Below are 16,409 nucleotides of genomic sequence, written 5' to 3'. Positions count from 1 at the left end.
AATACAGGCGTTGGAAATGCCTTTTAAATGAACTTCGCAGCATTATAAGTATTTCACAGGGACAGGAAATGTGCTTTCCGCCTTTCAGTGCAGCTAGGGAGACGTTCGCCCCGCCTCACAGAGATTCTCATTTCAGAGCTAATGCAACAAACAGGAAGGACAGAGCTGCCTGCCCTAAGGGCTCGTCTATACTCAAACTTGTATGGAAATAACGAAATCTTTTTTCATTCACACATTTGGAATAAGTGCACTGTTTTGATACAGTTTTTGCAAAATCAAAATAGGTGGGAGAGAGATATCAGTGGTTTGAGCATTGGCCTGCTAAACTTAGGGTTGTGAGCTCAATCCTTGGGGGGGGCCATTTAGGGATCTGGGGCAAAAATTGGGGATTGGCTCCCCTTTGAGCAAGATGACTAGATGACCTCCTTTCCAACCCTGATATTCTAAGTCACAATCTCTGTTTTGCTTTTGTCTTCTTCAAAATGGGAGTACTGTAATACTTATTTCAGCCAGGTGCTGTGAGAATTAGGGTGTCTGAACTCAAAACGGCAGCTGTGCCACTTTAGGGGTTCAGTGTAGACCTATCTGAAGGGGATCGGTTCTCCCGTGGGCATAGGTAATCCACCTCTGAAGAGGGAGTAGCTAGGTCCAGGGAAGAATTCTAGACCTGCTACAGTGGGGGGTCATGTAGGCTAGCTGCATTATTCCAGACTGGATTTTTTACACCCTTGAGTGAAGAAGCTAGATCATCCTAACTTTTTAGCGTAGACCATGCCTGAGTTAGTTAATATTTGAATTGTGCATTGGTTATGTAAAGCATACTAAGTGCAGAGCAGACTTTTCTGACTGCATCTTACCTAATATAGGGCTGAGACAATGGTATTTTTGACATGGAGAAGAAAACCCTAGGATTCAGATAGACCACAACATAATATTCTTTTTAATTAATACTTTGACCTTGGCTTGAGTATCATCCTTATTACTAGTCTTAGAAAAAGTGCTCTGTACCTCCAGAACAGATGAGTGGCTTAAAAGGTGGATCAATTATTCTTTATCTCTTTGTTCATCAGTGATATTTAAAATCATCAAATTAGCACTCTGGTTTGGGGCAGCTATCTGTGTAGCATGCCTGACACAATTTTGGATACAACAGGAAAGTAACTGAAAACATACAAAAATTATTAGGATTCCAAACAGGAGAGTTAGGGCTCCCTGAAACAACCAGTTTCCTATGCCAGAAAAATTGAAAAGGTTACTTAGCCACTTCCATAAAGAACTTGGCTCTTCCTGGGGAAGATATGCGATTTGTTCTAAGTGGCTAGCACAATCTATTACCTCATTAGTGTTGTCTGGTATATACACACAGCTGTCTTTTCCAATGACAGCACAAGTCCCTCCTTTTGCCATCAGCACTATGTCCAATGCCTGACGGTTTTGGAGGGCCATCTGTCGGATTGCCCCTGTTTCTTTGGACAGGGCTCTTAAACTTTGTCCGGTTTCATTTGCCATTATTTTAACTACTGCTTGTAACCTTAGGAGCCTTTTTTGCATGGTGTATTACTCCCCCAAATGGTATGAAGGAACCGCCAATGGCCTCTTCCCAGGTTAAAAAGAAAAGGAGTACTTGTGGCACCTTAGAGACTAACCAATTTATTTGAGCATGAGCTTTCGTGAGCTACAGCTCACTTCATCGGATGCATACCGTTGAAACTGCAGCAGATATTATATACACACAGAGATCATGAAACAATTCCTCCTCCCACCCCACTGTCCTGCTGGTAATAGCTTATCTAAAGTGATCATCAAGTTGGGCCATTTCCAGCACAAATCCAGGTTTTCTCACCCTCCACCCCCCTACACACAAACTCACTCTCCTGCTGGTAATAGCCCATCCAAAGTGACAACTCTCTTCTCATGCACATTGTGAAGAGAGTTGTCACTTTGGATGGGCTATTACCAGCAGGAGAGTGAGTTTGTGTGTAGGGGGGTGGAGGGTGAGAAAACCTGGATTTGTGCTGGAAATGACCCAACTTGATGATCACTTTAGATAAGCTATTACCAGCAGGACAGTGGGGTGGGAGGAGGTATTGTTTCATGATCTCTGTGTGTATATAATATCTGCTGCAGTTTCCACGGTATGCATCCGATGAAGTGAGCTGTAGCTCACGAAAGCTCATGCTCAAATAAATTGGTTAGTCTCTAAGGTGCCACAAGTACTCCTTTTCTTTTTGCGAATACAGACTAACACGGCTGTTACTCTGTTCCCAGGTTAAGGGGTTATGTTATTTACATACCATTGGGCACTGTTAAATCCCTTCTTTTTTGCCTGAAATTGTGGAGGCGTTCGAGGGAAGGTTCCTAGCACTCGGAATTGTGGGAAGAGTCGGGCAGGATAACAGATTCCTGACCAATTAGCTGGTAGTGCGGTATAAGCCTTGGTCCCACACACCCAGTGATGGCCTATTAAGGCCAGGAAGGGTCGGTTGCACCCATTTGTCATATAGGTGTTTGCAAAGGAGGAGTAGTATCCCCCAAAGGGTACAGGATAATTCTCCTTACAAGGAGTGGTGTTATTTGCATGACATTGAAAGACTGTATTGTTTTCACTATGGTTACTGTAGGGGGAACATGAGATTGATTTCTCTGTTTGGTCCCAGGTTGAGAAAAAATTCATATCTCCATATCCGGCCCACCACTTTTTAGTTTTGTTTGAATAATCCCATACACCATTGACCACAATATGCTGAAGGCAACGGCTTTTCCCCAGATCCAGCCCTGTCCCCCCCATTACACACCCAACACCAATGACCTTTTCCCTCCACCACACTTATCCATTTAGATACATTTATTCCCACCGCTTCCCAAGTGTCATTGCTGTTCCATATTTTGTTAAACGGACGAGGCCCTCCAGTGAGGTCTGGGAGCTTGAGTGCGATAGCCAGGACAGGAACACCAGTTTGAGAGTGGGCTGGGATGTGGCTGCAGACCCAGCAATTAGAAATATTAAGGGTCTGAGCTATCCACACCTGCTGCTGGATAAAATAATTGTCATTGTGGTCTCCCCAGACCGTAAGATACCAGCAGCCGAGGAACAGCGTCTGCTTCTGGCAACCCTTACGAGAGCGTAGATTGTAAGGTATTGCAGACTATTCCTCTACGTCTTCTTCTGGAGTCAAAATTGACTCTGCGTTGTCCTGAGGTGATGACTGGTTCTCTGGGGATGATGCCTTCTTACACTGTGAAGCATGTATGCATGCTGCAATGCCAGATAGTCTAACAGCCGTCTGTGTAGTAAGCAGTACCTGATGAGGACCCTTCCACTGGGGCTCCAAGGCGTGCTTTCGATGACAGTGCTGTACGTAGACCCAATCACCTGGCTCGAGGTTGTGGCAAGCATCGGAGGTGGGTTCCGTGGGCCAGGCGACTCGAACCTGTGAATGGAAGTGACTTACAGCTTGCATTAGTCCCTTGCAATACTGAAGGAGCACACTGTGAGTCAAGTTCAAATCTGAAACGGGAGTAATGGTAGTCATAGCTCGCATAGGGCGTCCCATAACAATTTCAAAGGGACTTAATTTATGCCTTTGGGATGGAGTGGATCTCATGTCCATAAGGGCTAATGGTAAAGCTACTGGCCAGCTTAATCCTGTACAGTCACAAATTTTAGCAAGCTTATTCTTAAGTACACCATTTCGTCTTTCAACTGCACCTGCACTCTGTGGGTAGTAGGGACAGTGCAACAGGTGTTTGATACGCACTATATGGTCCAGGTGTTGAACAAGTTGTCCAGTAAAATGTGTACCCCGATCACTGGACAGAGTAGCAGGAATTCCCTTGGCAGGCATAATATGATTTAACAGACATTTGGCAACAGACAGTGAGTCAGCCTTGCGACAAGGAAAGGCTTCAATCCAACCGGAGAATAAACATACCATAACCAATACAAATTCATATTGTTGACACTTAGGCATTTGTGCAAGAATGGTGCTTGAGGCAGGCCCTGGAACCGCTGGGCCGCTTTTACAGGTTTACCAATATTATGGCTTTGGCAAATGGTACAGGCTGCACAGTGGCGGGCTGCAAAAGAGCTAAAATGGGGGGGGGGCCACCATCCTGTCTTAGTTACAGCAGAGACCATCCCCTCCTTTCTGACATGCGAAACACTGTGTAGCAGGGCGGCCAGAGATGGGTAGAGTGAAAAGGGGGCTACAAAGGCGCCAGCAGGCGAGCACCAAAAGGAATCGGGATGTAGAGAGCAACCTTGGGCAACCCAGGATTCTTTCTCGGTTTCTGGCGCAGAGTCTTGGAGCAGGGTGAGGTCAGTGAGGGACCAGGAGGGTAAGAGGAGAGCAGAGAACAAGGGAATCAGACATTTCGACTAGGCGAGCTGCAGCAGCCACAGCACGCAGGCAGCGGGGTAAGCCTTGGGCAACAGGGTCTAAAGTGGCAGAGAAATAAGCCACTGGGCGGTTCTTTTCTCCATGCATCTGAGTGAGAACTCCAAGTGCATACCCAGATTGTTCGTGGCAGAAAAGGGTAAAAGGCTTAGAATAGTCAGGCAGCCCTAAGGCAGGGGCAGAAGCCAAACCCTGTTTGAGGGAAACAAAGGCAGAATTGGCCTCAGGGGGCCACGGCATGGGGTCAGGCACAGAGAATCGAGTGAGTTCCTGGAGAGGATTTGCAAGGGAGGCATATTGGGGAATCCATTGTCTGCAAAATCCAGCCATGCCTACAAACTTCCGGACCTGGTGTGGGGAGCGGGGTCAGGGAAAGCTAAGGATAGCTTGGACGCGGGTGGGAGAAAGTGCACAGGAACCCTGGGAGAGGAGAAGGCCAAGATATGTGACAGAAGCTTGACAGAGTTGTAGTTTAGAGCGAGAAGCTTTGTGACCCTTATTTGCTAGAGCAGTAAGGAGCACTAAAGAGTCAGTTTCAGAGGCAGACAATGAAGGGGAACAGAGGAGTAGATCATCTACATATTGGACTAATGTGGACCTGGACGGGAAAACAAGGTCAGCAAGGTCTCGGGCTAATGCTTGGGAAAAATATGACGGGCTTTCAGTATACGCCTGGGGCAGTGTGGTCCATGTGTACTGTTGCCCCTTGTAAGAAAAGGCAAACAGGAACTGGGAGTCAGGGTGAACCAGGACAGAAAAGAAAGCAGAGCACCAATCAACAACAGTAAAATGAGTTGCATCTGGTGGGACAGAAGCCAGAATCTTTGAGAGAGGCAAGTTTTGATTCTGTCCACCTATGATTTGCCTCTTCCCACCACTCCATGAAACAATCAACCTCTCCTTTTGCCAATTTAGTTTTAGGTTGGCTGAGTTTGTCTTTTAAGACGTCTACTCGGTCTTTGTCCCAAGATCCTAACACTGGCCACTGCATTTTGGGATTCTCCTGAGTCAGCCTTTTGCATTCCCATACACATCTGCCCCCACCCCCGCTCAAGGTCAGCCCTTTGAAGCCATCCCCCACCCATGTCATGAGGTTTTCTGTTCATTAAAACACAACAATGCTAGCAACAAGACAAACACCACAGACAAACAACACAAAACATAGATCCATGGTATTCTGAGTTATTCTTCCGCTGGCGCCAGCTTGCTTGTAGAGTCTAAAAACAAAAGAAACAATTTCCACCCCCCTGGTGGGGACAGATTATTGCTTAATAATAATACCACTTTCTTTTACAAATTTCCTTGCTAATTGCAGAAAAACAGAAGAATTACCTCCAGGCTGTACTTATTTTGTTCTATAGTCAGGCCGTTCTATAGTCAGGCTAGTGAATTACCCCACTCACTGGTCATTTATGAAATTCATGAGGTGGTGTACCTCAGTTTCCCCTCTTGTGCAACAGACCATGTTTGCAATAGCTTTTCTGCTGTACCAAGCTATAAATTTATTCTCAGGTAATAGCTGAGACACAGCTTCAGATTTTAGCACTATACACACACACAAAATTCTCTTTTGCCTAACATCCCTTGCACTGTGATTACTCTTTTACACAACTGTACCCCGATTACACTTCCATCTTGTACAACTAGACACAACCAGGAGCAGCCAAGTTAAGTTCCAATAGAAACCCCTTACATCCTTTAGTGATTTTGATTACATTACCCAATAGTCAAACAATTTTGATCAGATTCTCTCTCTGCGGGCTGCCTGCAGCAGTCCCTTATAGACCATTTCTGTGGGAAAAGGGCCCATTTTCCCTCAGAATAGCTGTAAAGGCTTCTGGGGACAGAAGTGTAGTGGTGGTAGTAGCCACTCTACCTGACCCCCTTAGCCTAGACCATTTTTCCAGAAATTTACAGGAGTCCGGATTCTTGCTAAAATACATAAACTGAGTCGGCGTTCCTTTAGGGAACTGTCTCGACTTAGACGTCTGGTTACCCATACAGGAGGACTTCACACACCAATCACACAACAAGGAAAGTCGGGTTCGTCAGAACGATGCCCGGTGCAACACACAAAAGGAGCCCACAGGCTACTGCCTCAATCGCCCTTGCTTTCACACCAAGGGTTTTACCCAAGGCGCGGTGCAGCTGCGATTGTGCAGATTTCACTCACGCAGACTGGGGGGACAGGAACCCTTTGGTCAGCCGATCCCCAGACGGAGATGGCGCCCAGACTCAAACACACCACAGGAAGGACAGATAGACACAGAGACAAGATAGTCCTCAGTCTGGACAAAACACAGAAATAATTACCTGACCAGATTCCTGATGTCAGATCCCGGGATCCCTACCAGAACAGAGTGGGAACCAACAGGTTCGATGGCGTAGACTTCACTGTGGTCATGCACCCTTCCGTTCTGGTGGAGGACCGCTCGGGCCAAATGCCCAGGTGCCGGCTTGCCACGGCCGTCCTAAGAACAGTCAGGAGTCACACGGCCCCAGTGAAGACGGTTGCCATCTCCGTGGAACCTCCAAATTGTCAAAGTCAGATTCAGGACTTACATAATTTGTCAGACCATTCTATTTACTAGCAAAGCGCTTTGCTAGTGCACTCAGATGTGAGCCCCTCTCTGAGGTTCAAGATAACTTATTTATACAGCTAGCCAAAGCCAATTTAACATAAGAGACAAAAGAAAGAGAAACTGACAAATATACATACATATCTTATTTGCATACTAACGTTTACCAATCTCCTAGCTCAGTAAGAGCTCTAAGTTAATTAGTTTGAGGACCCACTGTCTCACACTCCTTAATGTTTCTCTTCCTCACAACTATATTTCAACAAACCCTTCAAGTAGCATTTCTTTAATGAATTATAATTTCAGTATAATTCATTCTACTTTCACAGTCTTTAAGGTGCCACCAGACTCCTCATAGTCTGTATCCACAAAAACAAACACAACTACGCCTCTGATACATAAAAGTGCATTCTTGTTGGTTGTTATTACCTTAATACATATTCTTCACAACTCAGAGATAGATGAGCCCCAAACTGGGTCTCTTTTACAGCCTGCTGCCATTATAGGTTTTCCCTTTTAGTGAGAGAATGGTATGGTAGATCTGAAATCAATGAAGGCTATACTCAGAAAGATCTCAAGACTTCTGGAATATGTTGCTCAAACAGTTTCACTTTTGTTTCTACTGTCTGTCCATCCCATCTCACATTTATCTTCAGAGTTCTTCTCCTTATCGAGATCTGTTCCACCCCCAACAATCTTCTATTCACTGAACTTTTTGAAACTTTGCAGGTTTAGAGAGAGGCAAGGGACTGACTCCATGCACAGAAATTTGTAGAGGGACAATAGGGTTGAGGTCTGTTATTTCTCACCTCTATATATTAATTTATTTATTTAAAACATTTTTGCTGTTAATAAGCATGTTATTTCTCGATACACACATCCACAGTTTGAGAACTGCAAAACTAAGCATCTCTGATGGTATCTTCTAGACTTAGCACTGAGTCCCATTGGGTAGATAAAGATTAACCTAAATAATCTATACAGAAGCCCCTGGAACCATAAGATTGGGTCCCTAATTCATGAACTATTGGAACTCATTTACAAAACTTTTCTTAAACATAACATGAATATATTGTCTCATAGTATAGAATTAGAATTTATAATCCCAATTTCATGATGAGATATCTTTGAGCTATAATGTATCTTAATTAAAACTATCTTTAGATATGTTTTTTCCCTCAAAAAGTGTTTTTATAAAAAAAAAATCCAATTTGAATGAAAAAAATCCTATTTTTTTATTTTTTTTTTTTTTACAAAAATCATTGATTTTTATCCACCCTGGACGTAGGTACAGGTATTTGTGTGAGTCTGTCAGTGTGCCTGGGGAGGATGGATACGTGAGGAATGTCACACTGTCATGCCCAGGAGAAAAATTTAATGTGATGGAAGTTACAAGGAGGGTTTACCAGGATTTAAGAAGGCATAGACAGGAATAATTCCCCAAGGGTTCATGGACATTAGAGGGTCACAAGATGTTGGCTTTAAGTTAAAATGTCCAGCAATGTGTTCTGCTGCTAATGTTGGTACTGACTGGGCTGCTGACTTTTGCTTCTCCAGTACCAGTGAGGCGCCCTTGCAGCACTGTCTTTGATTTGTGCTTGTTTCTCTGTTCTGCACAATAGCATACATGTGACAAGGCAAGCTTGGAGTGTTTATCACAGGCAGTGCTGCATGGAGCAAGGGAACAGTAGTAGTAGTATCAAGAGAGCTAGTGTCACTCAGTATGAGACAAGGGGTGCACGCTACTGCATTTAGACTAGTAATTCTCCTGGGAGGCCACAGGATGGAAGACAGACTTTCCATCTGGTTTAAACTACTTCTGTTTTTAAAATTACCTGTTTTTTGCTAAGGAAATTTTCTTCTGTTAACGTTAGAACACCATGTCTTTGATCCATTTTTAATATGCAGATTACTGGAGTGTTTTTTGACTGCTATCCAAATGGATGTTGGAGAAATTCTGTCCCTGCAGTTGTCTAAGAGTAACTTTTCTGAGCTGTTGGCAGCTAATAAAACCATATTGTGCACCAAAGAGGCTTGTAACTCTCTACTATCCAAACAAGGTCATGTTGTATTAGTTACATATTTTTTACATAGTACTTGGAGGCTACTGTGACTTCCTAGAAGTTCCTTCGGAAATGTTATACAACTGCAGCGTGGGATTAGCGGCTATTAGATAACCACAGCACGGGATGGATCTCTTACACATAGCAGTGCTGTCTGTCCTTGATTAACCTCCAAAAACAGAAGAGAATTTAAAAACAGAAATAGCTTGAATCAACTAAAATCATCTAAAGGTTTCTTGACCAATGCAGAGTGAACATGGGGGAGAAGGTGACATTGGAACTATACTGCAGACAGGAACAAGACCTGCCTTTTATCCATTGTTTGTTGCAAATTTTTGCGGAGACTGGTACTTACTGGTTTAGGTACATGTGTAACAAAACAGCTATTCTGCTGTGATCCACAGAAAATTGATCTCTCACACCAGTTTTTATATATGAAAAATTATTTTTTTTAGAAACAGATCAAGGCAGAAGCATCAGTGGGAGTGCCGCGCCCCCTCCCGCCAGCACCTAAGAGTTAGTTAGGGATATTTTTAGTAAGAGTCATGGACAGGTCAGGGGCCGTGACATTTTGTTTATTGCCCAAGAGCTGTCCATGACTTTTACTAAAAATACTTGTGACTAAATCTTAGCCTTACCTATGACTGGTATGCAGTGCCGGAACCAGAGGAATTCTCCCCAGGCTGGCTAAGGGTTTCTTATGTCCCCTGTACACCATAATCATACAGCTGAATAAAACAGTCTGTAGACATGCTTCATTCCATTTGTTAGTTTTTAGTTATTGAAGGATCAGTCCTTGGCTGAATGATAGATTCCCGTACTGCTAAGATCATCAATATTCTGTAAAAGAAATAAATTAGAGATTCTAAACCACTCCCAGAATCCACCCTCTCCTAAAATCAGACAGTGTTACTCCGGCAAAGAATTCTATGCAGGATTTGGTTCAATGGCTCTCTTTTTTGGGGGATCATATTGGAAATCTTGTGCTGACTTAACTGAAAAATCCAATGCAAAACACCATTTCCCTAACTGTTTTGCTTCCAGGAAGCAAAACAAAACAAAACAACCCCTTGCACTTACCTAACCTTGTCTGTATTTAGCTCTTGTTTCTTCAGATACCCATCAACTACTAAGAAAGAATGGCTGGCAATTGAGAACATTTCAGTTGCAGCTGACAAGACAGATGATAACAGAGGATTGAAATGATACCTAACTTTTACAGTCAACTTTTACAGTTTATAATAAGCACCCAGAAAAAAAGTTGACTTCACGGCTTTATATATCACATCAGGGGCACAGGGTGACATAAGGGATTAGTATTGAGGCACAGACCCTTTCATCTTTAGCTCAGTGGTTCAAATATAGATTAATTATGTCATTATTATCCAGTGACTTTTGGTGGCCTACTTGAAATTAGTGTCATGATCTCAGACTAGTTCTAATGAACACATCACAAACACTACCATCCCAACTGTCATAACTGGCATCCTTGTTCACCATTTTACTTCTACAGAGGGGAACATGAACAAATCTATGCCCCAGTTTTATGTTCATGAGCTGGTGTGGCTCTTGGAGAAAAGTAGAGCAGCTAAGAGATGATTTAAAAAAATATGGGCTCATTCCTGGGTTGCCTGTGGGTAGTTTCACAACCCACAGCAGCTGAGAATTATTCCTGGCATACCTCATATGCTAGGTTTTGTGAGAAGGCCTGCACAGGGCAGCCTATGACTAAGGCTGCGAGTCTTTCAAAGAGGTCATGGAAGTCCCAGATTCTGTGACTTTCCAGGACCTCTGTGACTTCTGTAGCAGCCGGTGCGGCTGACTCCAGGGCCGCCCGAGCAACCTGGTCGGCCAGGGGCCAGCCGAGCCAGCTGCTGCTCGGGCAGCCCCAGGTGGCTGGTCCCGGATGCTGCCCCGGAGCAGTGGTCTGAGAGCAGCAATGGTCTGGGAGCTACATCTGTGGGGCCTCAGGCCACCCCATGCCCAGAGCAGCTGCAGTGGGGCCCTGCCCCCCCAGCAGTAGCATCAGCAGAGCCCAGGCCGCCCCAACAGCGGCGGGGCTCAGAGTGCCCCCCCTGGAAGCAGCAATGTCCCTCAGAGCGCCCCCCCAGAGCAGAAGCATCAGTGGGAGCACTTCTCCCCTCTCCCCCTAGCACCTAAGATTTAGTGAGGGGTATTTTTAGTAAAAGTCATGGACAGGTCAGGGGCCGTGACTTTTTGTTTATTGCCCATGACTTGTCCATGACTTTTACTAAAAATACTTGCGACTAAATCTTAGCCTTACCTATGACTGGTATGAGAGCCTGAACCAGAGGAATTCTCCCCAGGCTGGCTAAGGGTTTCTTATGTCCCCTGTACACCATAATCATACACCTGAATAAAATAGTCTGTAGACATGCTTCATTCCATCTGTTAGTTTTTAGTTATCATTGAAGGATTAGTGAAGAAGAGATTATCTCATATCTGCTAATTGCTAATAGTGACCTCTGGCTGTATTACCCACAGCCCCAATCAAGGTTCAACTATCTTTACATGTATTAGTACAGCACATTGGTGGTAACAGTCTACTTGCTCTCTTGCTCAGAGAATTTTTGGGGTGGGGGATGGAGGAGGATAGAGAGGAAGTAAAATACCATTATTATATTTATTAACTTCCTCATTAAAAAGAGTGAGGAGGAAGTAGAGTAGTATGTAGTGTTAAGTCTTCATGAAAGCTTTGCAAGCCATGGTATGTAATCGTAGTTTCATTCTGCAGAGTGAAAGGGGATCTCAGTGTGGAGCCTGATGCAGACTTGCTTTCATTTTAAGATTGTCAGTACAATATTTGACACTGAAATACAATATGCTATTTAAAAAAAAAAAAACACACACATACTCTGACTATGAAGGTGACTCCACAGAGCATTTTACTGACAATTTACTATGTTCTGATGCTTATCAATATCCCAGTTCTCCACTTGGTCATCCCTTCAGATTTAGCATTTCAATGCTTTCTCAGATTAGTTAGCTGGAAAATGAAAGCATCTTTTCACTTTTTTAAAATAAATCTATCCTGTCTCTATTTTCTTACTTTAGAAGGTAAACTTAGATTTTGGTTTGTTTTTCATTCTATTCATCTATAGCTGATCTGAAAGAATATATTGGACTACTTACCTACCAATAAACATGCAGAATGTTTCCCCCTTAGACTTATAAAGACCATAACATACATAGCTCAATATATTTGTATATTTCCACTGTTGTTAGTTACTAAAATTTATCCATATAAGTTGTATAAATACCATGCTTCTCCTGAACACAGAATTTTGGTAAATCTACCTTAAGATGCCATTTGGTTTTCATTACAACTATAGATATACAACTGTATAACAGCTGTGAAGAAAACACCATATATTTGTTGTGAGGAAGAAGACAGCTTGATAAAACCATCAATTCCTTCCAAAAACTGCACAATGATAAGTTCAAAATCTGGACTTCATTGGCAGATAAGCAATTAGACACATTGTAACCAATGTTGTCTCAAAATGTTTAATACCAATTTGTAGGAAGACACATTTTTCCAAAATAAAATGTCAAATAATTTTACAGCACTTAAAATTAATTTCAAAGAAGCCTGTCGTTCAGTCACTGCAGTAATAAACCCATATGAATATAAAACTTATTCTGATCTTATAATTTAAACATCTAACATTTAAAGCTACAATTTAGTGATTACAATCTCATGAAAAATTATTACGCTAAAGTCACTTTTTGTCCTGGTCTGAAAGTTGCTCCATTCTGCCCTTTCCTCTTCTTGGGATGCTGAAAATTCTCATAGCTAGAAACAAAAATAAATAATAGCATATAAGTATAAGATGCCATCATTCTTTTCAAAATGCTCATTAGTTACACATCAATGCCAATGAAGACCAAACCAGGTGTGTGTGACTATGAATAACGCACGAGTTGTACATTTTAGAGAATACCCTCTTTATACAATGTTAGGAACAAACTATGAGTGGTCATAGATTCACATTAATGAAAGATTTCTACCTATAAAGTCCCTTCCAATAATTTTTGCTACAGGATGGGACATTCTTCCTCTGTATTAACACTGCAGATATATAAGATTACTAGAACAAAATGTATGTTACACAGAATCCTTAGCTAGATCAACAGATTTCAGTTACTGTAATTCCAAATCCATCTGAATTTCCCATTAGATTGTGAGAGGAAATTCTTATACTCCCAAGCTCTGAAAAGCAGTGACCCTGAGTTTATTCTCTAAGAGATAATCAACTCAGGGATCAAAGTACAGTGTTAGGGCAGCCCACCAAAAGGGTCTGAACTTAACACCTCTTCAACCAGACCCAAAACAAAACAAAAAAGTCCCACAAGACCACCCAACTCCCCCCTCCCAGTTTCAACTTTCTCAGGTCACTATGAAATTAGGTCTAACTTAGCAATGATATCCATGTCAATGGATGCAAATATAGTAAATGCAGATTAAAACATTAAAAATTGTTATAGAACTTCTGCCTCAGATTAACTGCTCCTTTTCTCTCTGTATTTTTCCTCATTTTTAAAAAGTTATTAAACTCAAAAGAACAAAAAATGTAGAGACAAAAATACCACCTCCCAAACCAAAACACCTGACTTACTTGCTGTAACAAGCAGCTGAAACCACTGCTTGTCTGGTATAGATGCAGGATGATTCTAAAATATTTAAAATACTACTTGCGTATTCTGAAACATTAGAATTCAATTGCATGTTAAATTATTTAAGGTTTTACTTTGCAAACAAAAATATGAATACAACTAAAAATGTGAATGTTTTATACTTTCATGAGCAAAGAAATTTAACATTTTGCTCATGTAACACGTGATCTCAGGGATCCAAGAATCTCTTGGTGCTATAGAAAGCAATATAGTTATACATAATGTAGCTGTAACTTGGAATCTAATTGAGAAAACTGAGTTATAACATGGAGCTTCTGAAATATACTGAAGCGTGTTCTATTCGTATGAAAAAGATAGATTAAGTTAATTGAAGATTTTTTAATTATTCTTGTAGCTACTGTAGATAGTACTTACAGTAGAAACTGGGTCTGACCCAAAGCCCATTGATAGAAATGGGATTGTTTCCATCATCTTCAGTGGTCTTTGGATCAGGTGCATAATTACCTTCATTTTCTAAGGGTCAGTTGTCCCCTTCAGGTAAATAGGTAACTTCCTTTATCGATAGTGGGATTTATGTAGACAATTATGTAGCTGAAGTAAGAATGATCCACTAGCATGCATTATTGGTATCAACCATAAGATAAAATAGTCTAAATAATGGAATAGCTAAATCTAAGCAAGTTAATATCTAGATGCAATCAAAATAACTACAAGCAGAAACAACAGCGAAGATAATGCAAATCTTCAAACACACATACACTGGTGAATTGTGCTTCCCTTATGCATATTTAATTTTATTAATGTTTAATAGTTCTGAAGTGCTGAAAAGATTAACTTTGCTGTGGGGATTTTATAATTTATAATATAATTCAGTTATTTTACAAAACACTGATATTAAACAAGTCTTGAAAGATTGAACTAAATGTAATGTTCATGCATGAAATTCAAAAACAACAACTCTGTACAAATTTAATAACATAATTTACTACTTACAGTTCAACAAAATTCTTCCAGTCATCTTGACTTACAGATGGCCTTGTGTCCTCAAGTGCAGTCATTAGGTGGGACTGACTAATAATTAAAGTGTTCTTGGTTAATCCTGATTGGCTAGGGGCAACATCCTCCTTGAAAAGAGAAAATAAATAGCAATAACTTTCGGATCTTTTCCAACATGTGTCAGTATTATTCTAAAGTATATTTATCTCAAATGTACTACACACACAGTACTCAACTTATCTCCAGACATTAAAAACACAGGAATAATGTAGCTATATGAAGCAGTCAGCTTGCTGGCATATTTTGTCAGACTACGTCTTCGACCTTTACACATTAGCTTTACTCTGTTTCAATTTAATATTAATGCAGAAATAATTTATAAACAGGAAAAAATACAGACAAGGAGTGAAAACTAATGGAAACATGTTAGGATTGAATAATATGAAAAAACTGCCATACTCCATTCTTGCTCCTGTAGTTGGCCTTGATTGCATTGATTTCAGCCCTGAGTTGCTCTCTTTGTTCCTGATTAAGTTCTTGGAAACCTTCTTGTGAGGCGGTTCTGAGCACAGAGGGTTGTGACGATACTATATCTCTCAGAGTAATGCCAGTTAAATCATGGGTTATGGAGTTTGGTCCAGACAAACACTGAGAGCTCTAGAGTGACGGGGAAAAAACACTAAGTTACTATTAATCCAAAATAGCAACTCCATAGTTAAGATTTTAATACACGTTCCATTTACCCACAATTGTGTACCTAAGCTTTCTCTCTTCACCAATAAAAAGTCCTTTTTTTCCTAAAATGTGTCATTTATGGTGACTTCCCAGCACAAAAGCATCTGGTTAACCAGACAAGCTATTTTGGACATTGTCAAAGGGTATATGTACCCCCCTCTGGCCCAGCAACCAAAAGGTTAACACAGGCACTGCCGGTCATTGCTCCTTAGCAGCCTCAACCTAGCTGGGAGGATAAAAGGACTGGGAAGCAAAGGAGTGGGGCGGCCATCAGAAGAGTAAAAAGGCCTGGGGGAGGGAACTCCTGCCAGCAAGCTGCTGAAGAGCCACTCAGGGACAATACCCAAGAAGGAGACACCCAGAACAGCAGGCCAAAGAATCTGCAGAAATCCCAGGGAAAGTAGGGAGGAGCTCAAGGCATAGCCGGAGACAACAAACCCTGATATGGCTTATCTAGCTTGAGGACCCTGAGCTGGAACCCAGTGGAGTGGGTGGGCATGGATTTCCCTATCAACTCCCTGACGGATTTAAGAGTGGAGTGGGTCTTCAGATCCCTGGGCACCAGTAATAGACTAACAGCCCGCCAGGCTAAATGAGTTCAAGTACCAATGACCTGCAGGCCAGAGAAGGCACCATTGGACCAACACACACATTGGCTCAGACAACATACAAAACTTTGAATAATGAGGTATTTCACTTTTAGAAAAATCTAACTTTTTGGGAATGCACTATTTCAAAAACCGTTTGGTTTAATAGTCCAAATTTGTCTTAGTTATGAGTGAAAAATGAAGGTTATTTACTTGTACCCTGAGTTCTTTGAGGCCAAGCTGCACCAGCTGGTGCACTTCAAGAGTATGAATGCGCAGAGTACACTTGAAGAAGAAATGAAGGTTACTTATTTGTAACCAGAGTTCTCTGAGGTGGACTCTGAATATTCAGACTCTTGGGGATGCAACATAAGTACAACTTGGATGGTGTGT

General features: G+C 41.9%; 1 protein-coding gene across 2 annotated transcripts in view; it reads right to left on the bottom strand.

The window, feature by feature from the left end:
* Window positions 1–12,553: 12,553 nt before the first annotated feature.
* The window catches only part of PEX1 (peroxisomal biogenesis factor 1), a 54,614-nt gene continuing 50,758 nt past the window's right edge, over window positions 12,554–16,409 (bottom strand). For both annotated transcript variants that reach the window (XM_077808102.1, XM_077808101.1), the window contains exons 22-24: window positions 15,154–15,351; window positions 14,692–14,822; window positions 12,554–12,856 (exon numbers count right to left, since the gene is read on the bottom strand). In XM_077808102.1, the coding sequence (XP_077664228.1) occupies window positions 12,772–12,856; window positions 14,692–14,822; window positions 15,154–15,351 (414 nt within the window). In that variant the 3' untranslated portion in view covers window positions 12,554–12,771. The remainder of the gene's footprint in view (window positions 12,857–14,691; window positions 14,823–15,153; window positions 15,352–16,409) is intronic.

This window comes from Eretmochelys imbricata, chromosome 2, assembly GCF_965152235.1.
Source record: "Eretmochelys imbricata isolate rEreImb1 chromosome 2, rEreImb1.hap1, whole genome shotgun sequence".
Taxonomy (NCBI): domain Eukaryota; kingdom Metazoa; phylum Chordata; order Testudines; family Cheloniidae; genus Eretmochelys; species Eretmochelys imbricata.
This window is presented reverse-complemented; position numbering and strand designations above follow the sequence as displayed.